Source organism: Gekko japonicus, unplaced genomic scaffold (genome assembly GCF_001447785.1).
Source record: "Gekko japonicus isolate JY-2015 unplaced genomic scaffold, Gekko_japonicus_V1.1 scaffold4595, whole genome shotgun sequence".
Classification (NCBI taxonomy): Eukaryota; Metazoa; Chordata; class Lepidosauria; order Squamata; family Gekkonidae; genus Gekko; species Gekko japonicus.
This window is the reverse complement of record NW_015176114.1, coordinates 60,274-67,982: the sequence shown is the minus strand read 5'-3', so window position 1 is coordinate 67,982 and position 7,709 is coordinate 60,274. Positions and strand designations below refer to the sequence as shown.

Sequence of the window (7,709 nt, the reverse complement as noted above, 5' to 3'; positions counted from 1 at the left end):
CCGGCCCCCCCCCCCGACAGCTAGCAATCCAAAACAGTCCAGCGGAGCCTGAGTGGTGGGTGTTGCCTTCTGACACTTCCGGTAATGTCAGGGGGTGTGGCACATGCAAATAAGTTATGCTAATGAGTTATGCTAATGAGCGCCTGCACCTCTTTTTCTACTAAATGACCCCTGGTTCTCGTGGCCCTTTCTTACACGCCTGGGGAAATGCCGATCGCCACCTTGGGGTCAGGAAGCCATTTTTCTCCAGGCCAGTTTGGCTGGGGATCCTGGAGGTTTTTTGTCATCTTCTGAGCGTGGCACTCACTTGGGGAGTGTGTGAGGAGATATTCGTGAATTTCCTGCATTGCGCAGGGGTTTGGACTAGATGACCCTGGAGGTCCCTTCCAACTCTCTGATTCTATGTTCTGTGATATTGTGCTTTTTTAGGTCCTAAATTCTAACCTTTTAAAAAAAATCTTAAAGCAAAAATGACATGGGATGCACTTAGGCCTTTTAGGCCCTGAGCCCCAGATCTGTTGGCTAGAGGGGGGCTTGCCAGTAGGGGGGGGGCACCTAGGCTGATGTTGCAGCGACATCACCGGTGACACAGTCGTGTTAATTCCAACATACACCAGAAATGATGTTATCTTGTCACCTGCGGCCCTCTGGTGTTTGGGCAAAAACTCGTTGGTAAAAATGGCCGCGACCACAGAGTTTTGCCCAAATGCCAGAGTGTCCCGCATCACGATGACGTCACTTCCGGTGTATGCACCAGAAGTGATGTCACCGCATTTCTGGTAAGTCCTCCACCTGTTGGTTTGCAGGAATGACCTGACAGCCTTAGTTAGCCTGTACGTCTTTTAAGCACCCATATATCATTTTCAGTAAGCACATCTTCTCTTCCAGTGCTGCGGATATATATACTCGTGAATACTTCCACGACTACGTTGCATCCGGGCACCCAGAGGCCATCCCACTCCGGATAAAGTCCACTCTCAGGGATGTCAAATCGACCGACCCCATCACGCAGCGCTATTGCTGCCTCTCTCCCCACCAGAATTCCTTCCGCTTCCCCACCAGGGAAGAGCTGGATCGGCACCGGATCATTATCACCACTTGCACGCTTTCCCAGGATCTTGGGGTGCCTGCTGGTTATTTCAGCCACATCTTGATCGACGAGGCTGCCCAGATGTTGGAGTGCGAAGCTCTGGTCCCCCTCTCCCTTGCGACTTTGCAGACCCGCATCGTCCTGGCCGGGGACCACATGCAGATGACCCCGCAGCTCTTCTTCCTACGAGGAGGCGAGCAGATGGCCGACCACACCCGGCTGAACCGTCTCTTCCAGTACTACCAGAAGGAGAAGCAAGAAGTGGCCAAGAAGAGCAGGATCATCTTCAACGAGAACTACCGCTCCACCGCCAGCATCATCGACTTTGTCTCCAGGCACTTCTACGTTGGCAAGGGGGATGCCATCCAAGCCATGGGCCAGATCCCCCCTCACCCGGAGTTCCACCCGCTCATGTTCTGCCACGTGGCGGGTTCTGCTGCGCGGGACGCGTCACAGACTTCCTGGATCAACGCTTCGGAGATCATGCAGGTGGTGGAGAAAGTACAAGAGATGAGCGAGAAGTGGCCAGATGAATGGGGGGAGCAGGACCTTAAGAGGATCTGTGTGGTCTCCTATGGAACCCAGGTAGGCAGCATGGGGGGGGCGTCTCTACACAGGGTTGCCCACCTTCAGGTGGGGCCTGGTGATCTCCAGGAATCGCAATCGATTTCTAGGTGATCAGAAATCAATTCTGGAGAAAATGGCTGCCTTGGAGGATGAACTCTATGACATTATACCTCACTGAGGCCTCTCCCTCCCCAAACTCCACCCTCCCAGGCTCCGCCCACCAAATCCGTAGGAATTTCCATCTGGAGTTGGCAGCCCTGGGCCCACATGGCATAGCGGTTGGCTAATGTCCTGGCCCCACTGGTGGACCTCCTGATGGCCCCTGGTATTTCTGGCCACTGTGGGACAGAGTGTTGGACTGGATGGGCCTTTGGCCTGATCCAACATTGGCGTCTCTTATGTTCTTATGAGCCCTCTAATCTCCCTAGTCCCTCCAGCCCTGGAGCAGGCAAAGGCCTTAACTAGCTGCCAGCGCTCTGGTCTAGGGGTTCAAACCAGGGAGGGCCCTGAGTGCCCCCTCTCCCTTCCTCCTTCCAAGCAATGCCCTTCCACTGGTGAGGGTGCTGCCAGGTGAACGATTCCACTTGAAGTGTGAGGACCCAGACAGATGAGAAAGCTTTATTAAACAATCTTGGGTTCCCAACTCCAGGTTGGGAAATTCCTCGAGATTTGGAGGGTGAAGCCTTGAAGATCCTCAGCAGGTTATAATGCCGTAGACCTCTACCTTCCAAAACAGCCATTTTCTCCAAGGGAACTGATCTCTGTCATCTGGGTAGGGTTGCCAATGCCAAACTCCAAGTGGGGCTGGAGATCTTCCAGAACTACGGCAAAAGGCTGCTCCAGAACGTGGACTGTATGACGTCATACCCCACCACTGTCCCTCTCTTCCCTAAACTCCACCCTAAAATCTCCAGGTATTTTAGGATCCAAAGTAGGCAGCCTTAAATGGGGGTGTGGGGGTGTTGTCTTCAGGCTCCACCTGGAGGTTGGCGTGTGGAGCTGTGGCCAGGAGCTCCGGATGTGCAGAAATCCCAAGGAAACGATATGCAAGATCCAGGTTTGCTTTCAACGAGATTTTTAAATGAAGCCTCAAACGTACAGAAGAGGCAAGCTAAGCTACTGTCTGCTGGGCCTCCAGCACATACACATAACAGCAAAGCTTGCCAGGATTTGAGACCACATGCGTAACTAAAACTAGGCGTCCCATACTCTAAAAGGCTGGCGACGAGTCAAAAAGTCATTAATTGAGCTCTCCCAAACACGAGGCTGAGCCAGGCCATGTTGCACCTGGCGTCCTGTGGGGAGAAGAAACAACTCAGGCTTTGAAGATAAGGGCTGCTAATAAGCGCGAGCGAGCGAGCGAGAAATGTTCTCTTGGGAGCGGCCTAATGTCCTCCTTAGTCTGGGCAACTAAGCATAAAGGAGCCAGCAACCTCCTAACATGGCTGCCTCGCCGGGCCCTACGTCACCTGGCCCTTTCAGGGTCCAGCTCACCCTCCGTGGGTGAGGGACCCTCTCCTGCTGGGCTGGCAGCAGCCTCCGTACCCCTCAGCTCCTGGAAGGAGAAACGTCCTCTGACTTCAGAGAGGCCTTATATTAGTTGCCTCAAGGCCCCGCCCCCTTGGTGGCGATTGGCCTTCCCTCCAGTTTCACCCCAGTCCAATCAGAAGCCTACCTGGGGAATCTAGGCCTAGAAGGAAAAATCCCAGCAAGGCCACAGGCCTCCTACTGGGAGCGAGGCTTCCTTGAGGCCTACAGGCCACTCAGGCCTCCTACTGGGAGGGAGGCTTCTTTGAGGCCTACAGGCCACTCAGGCCTCCTACTGGGAGCGAGGCTTCCTTGAGGCCTACAGGCCACTCAGGCCTCCTACTGACAGGGAGGCTTCCTTGAGGCCTACAGGCCACTCAGGCCTCCGACTAAGGGGGGCTTCCTTGAGGCCTACAGGCCACTCAGGCCTCCCTGGGAGGGAGGCTTCCTTGAGGCCTACAGGCCACTCAGGCCTCCTACTGAGAGGGAGGCTTCCTTGAGGCCTACAGGCCACTCAGGCCTCCGACTAAGGGGGGCTTCCTTGAGGCCTACAGGCCACTCATTCCCTGGGCCTCCTACTGGGAGGGAGGCTTCCTCGAGGCCTTCAAGCCTCCTACTGAGAGGGAGGCTTACTCGAGGCCTGCAGGCCACTCAGGCCTCCGACTGAGATGGGGGCTTCCTTGAGGCCTACAGGCCACTCATTCCCTGGGCCTCCTACTAGGAGGGAGGCTTCCCCCTCAGCCACAACCCCTATAGACTGAGGTGCCTTTGTGACTTATTGATAAGTCCACAAAGATTACTAGCAGTGTTCCCTCTAAGCTGAGTTAGTGTGAGCTAGCTCACAATTTTTTATCCTCCGGCTCACACATTTTTGTCTTAGCTCAGAAAGGAGGGGTCCAAAGCAAACTGATTTATGCAGCAGCCAAATCGCTCGCTCACAACTTTAATTCCAGTGGCTCACAAAGTAGAATTTTTGCTCACAAGACTCCACAGCTTAGAGGGAACATTGGTTACTAGTCCACACACAAAAAAGGTTACTAGCTTGCCTGCTTGTAGATAAAAGCCTAAGTCATCCATGGCGGCGGGGAGGGGGGAAACTCCCACGTTACAAAGACTGGCCTGTTTGGCAACCAAGAAGTTGTTTTTATTTGCCACACATTGCTTAATGAACCAGGCAAAAATGGCTTGCTTAAAGGCCAAAACCATGTGTAGTCAGACCTTGGCAAATTCACAGCAGGTAGAATAAATTAAAAATACATTTTCCTTTCCCTTGGTGGGATCCATAAGAACAGCCAAAACAGCACCAATCTTGTGGTTTTCCTGGATTCTAAAGTGGTTTTCCTGTAGGTTAATTTGCTGGGGAGAGGGGCTGTTGGTTAAGAACATAAGAGCTCTGCTGGATCAGGCCAGTAATCCATCTAGTCCAGCATCCCATCTCACACAGTAGCCAACCAGTTCCTCTGGAGAGCCAATAACAGGGCATAGAGGATGAGACCTTCATAAGAACGTCAGAAGAGCCCTGCTGGATCAGTCCAATAATCCATCTAGTCCAGCATCCCATCTCACACAGTAGCCAACCAGTTCCTCTGGAGAGCCAATAACAGGGCATAGAGGATGAGACCTTCATAAGAACGTCAGAAGAGCCCTGCTGGATCAGTCCAATAATCCATCTAGTCCAGCATCCCATCTCACACAGTAGCCAACCAGTTCCTCTGGAGAGCCAATAACAGGGCATAGAGGATGAGACCTTCATAAGAACGTCAGAAGAGCCCTGCTGGATCAGTCCAATAATCCATCTAGTCCAGCATCCCATCTCACACAGTAGCCAACCAGTTCCTCTGGAGAGCCAATAACAGGGCATAGAGGATGAGACCTTCATAAGAACGTCAGAAGAGCCCTGCTGGATCAGTCCAATAATCCATCTAGTCCAGCATCCCATCTCACACAGTAGCCAACCAGTTCCTCTGGAGAGCCAATAACAGGGCATAGAGGATGAGACCTTCATAAGAACGTCAGAAGAGCCCTGCTGGATCAGTCCAATAATCCATCTAGTCCAGCATCCCATCTCACACAGTAGCCAACCAGTTCCTCTGGAGAGCCAATAACAGGGCATAGAGGATGAGACCTTCATAAGAACATAAGAAGATCCCTGCTGGATCAGACAGATAGTCCATCCATTCCAGCATCCTGTAGTCAACAGGTTCTACTGGACATCCAACAACAGGCCATAAAGGCTGAGGGCTTCCTCCAACGTTGCCTCGCGGCTCTGCGATTCAGAGCATTAGTGCCTCTGAATGTGAAGGTTCTCCTCAGTCACCGTGGCTAGTAGTCGTTGATAATCCTCCCTGAATCTATCTAATCCCCTTTTAAAGCTGTTTATTCCGGTGGCCTTAGCTGCACTCTCTGGCAGTGAATTCCACATTTCAATCCATCTCTGTGTAAAGAAGCATTTCCTTTTGTCCGTCCTGAACCTACTGCCCATCAGCTTCATTGGAAGCCCTCGAGTTTTAGTCTTTGGGGAGAGGGAGAGAAATTTCTCTTTGTCAACTCTCCCCACCCTGTGCATAATTTTATAAACTTCTGTCATGTTCCTCCCTTAGTCATCTCTTTTTCTAAACTGAAAAGTCTTTAGTCTTTGCTCATAGGGAAGGTGCTCCAACCCCCTAATCGTCTTGGTTGCCCTCCTTACTGAGTTCTTCTACTAAGGCTATCTTCTTTTTCCTAGGTGCAGGCAATCCGGCAGGAACTGAGAAAGAAGCGCCTGGGAGAGGTGATGGTAGAAAGCCACGAGAATCTACCAGGTTAGTTAATGGTTCAGCCGTCAAATGTGCCTACAGCCAAAATGGTAGTTTCAGAGGATAGTCGTGTTGGTCTGCAGTGGAAGAGCTAGGTTCGAATCCAGTAGCTCCTTAGACACTAATGAGATTTTCCCTGACGAGAGGAGCTTTGACTCCTCAGGAGGTGGTGGGCTCTCCTTCTTTGGAGGTTTTCGAACAGAGGCTCGATGGCCATCTGACCGCAATGCTGATCGTGTGAACTTAGGCAGGTCATGAGAAGGGAGGGTTTGCAACAGTGCTTAGTTCTCGTGGCCCTTTCGTACACGCCCGGGGAAAGGCCGATCGCTACTCTTTGGGGTCAGGAAGCAATTTTTCTCCAGGCCACTTTGGCCGGGGATCCTGGAGGGTTTTTTTGTGTGTGTCATCTTCTGGGCATGGAGCAGGGATCACTGTGTGTGTGTTTGGGAGGGGGGGTATTTGTGAATTTCCTGCCTTGTGCAGGGGGTTGGACTAGATGACCCTGGAGGTACCTTCCAGCTCTGTGATTCTCTGATTCTATGACTCTTAAAAGCTTATACCCTGAAAATCCTGTTGGTCTCTACGGTGTTACTGGGCTCAAATCTGCAGCCGGAAGGGGGGAGCACGAACACATTGGGGTTCAACGATTCCAGCGTTGGCTGTAGCCAAGGTTCCCCCTAAGCTGTGGAATCTTGTGAACAAGAAATCTACTTTGTGAGCTACTGGCATTAAAGTTGTGAGTGAGTGGTTTGGCTGCTGCATAAATCAGTTTGCTCTGGAGCCCTCCTTCCTGAGCGAAGACGAAAATCAGTGAGCTGGAGGCTAAAAAACTGCGAGCTGGCTCACACTAACTCAGCTTAGAGCAGTGATGGCGAACCTTTTAGAGACCGAGTGCCCAAACTGCGACCCAGAACCCACTTATTTATCGCAAAGTGCCAACACGGCAATTTAACCTGAATACTGAGGTTTTAGTTTAGAAAAAAACAACTCATACATTAACATCTTTTGTCTTAAAAGAAAAACACAATAACAGAGCTTTCAATGATACAAACAACTTTTTATTGAAAGGTAAAAGTTTGCATTTGGCATGCTTTTGAACAATTAATGTGATTTTTGCTGTTGTATGCATGCTGATAATTTGTCGAACCTTGGCCCATTCTTTGTAAATTTGAGAGCAACACATGCAGCACTCATGTTAGCCTGTTAGTCTGCTTCTGGTGTCAGATTTGATATAATTCAAAGCTGAAAACAGCTGCTCGCAAGCATAAGATGATCCAAACAAAGTAACGAAAGCAATCCCAAGTGCTTTCATTGACTTAACATTATCTGGCAGAGAATTCCACGCTTTAAGGATTTCATTTTCAGAACTAACTGTGCTGTCCTTTGTCATCCCTTCTGTCTCCTAAAGTGTTTCACGCAGGGCATAGAATTTATTTTTCCGAATAGAGCTTTCTTGAAATTCCAATAGCTCCATTTCCACATTTCCTAAATCTAACCAGTGTAAGCAGGAAAGATCAAGTCTAGAGCCTCAATGGAGGCCATTATTCAGCAGCAGCTTGTCCCACCAGGAAGAGGCCAGGAGGCGGGCTGGCGAAGGAGGTCCTGCCAAGGGGATATACTAAAAGGAAGGACAGGATTGCCCATTGGAAACAATTGGAGAGGCTTGAAGGGACATTTGTTTTTGTTTTAATTAAAACCCTTAGGACATCACCCCTCCCAAAAAGGCCAGC

The 7,709-nt window shown here is 50.7% G+C and overlaps 1 protein-coding gene across 1 annotated transcript in view; it reads left to right on the top strand.

Moving 5' to 3' along the window:
• Positions 1-7,709, top strand: part of HELZ2 (helicase with zinc finger 2, transcriptional coactivator) — a gene marked incomplete at its 5' end in the record, with an annotated part of 58,909 nt that overhangs the window by 9,954 nt on the left and 41,246 nt on the right. The window contains 2 exons of the mRNA XM_015426771.1: positions 889-1,675; positions 5,910-5,985. Coding sequence (XP_015282257.1) covers positions 889-1,675; positions 5,910-5,985 — 863 coding nt within the window. The remainder of the gene's footprint in view (positions 1-888; positions 1,676-5,909; positions 5,986-7,709) is intronic.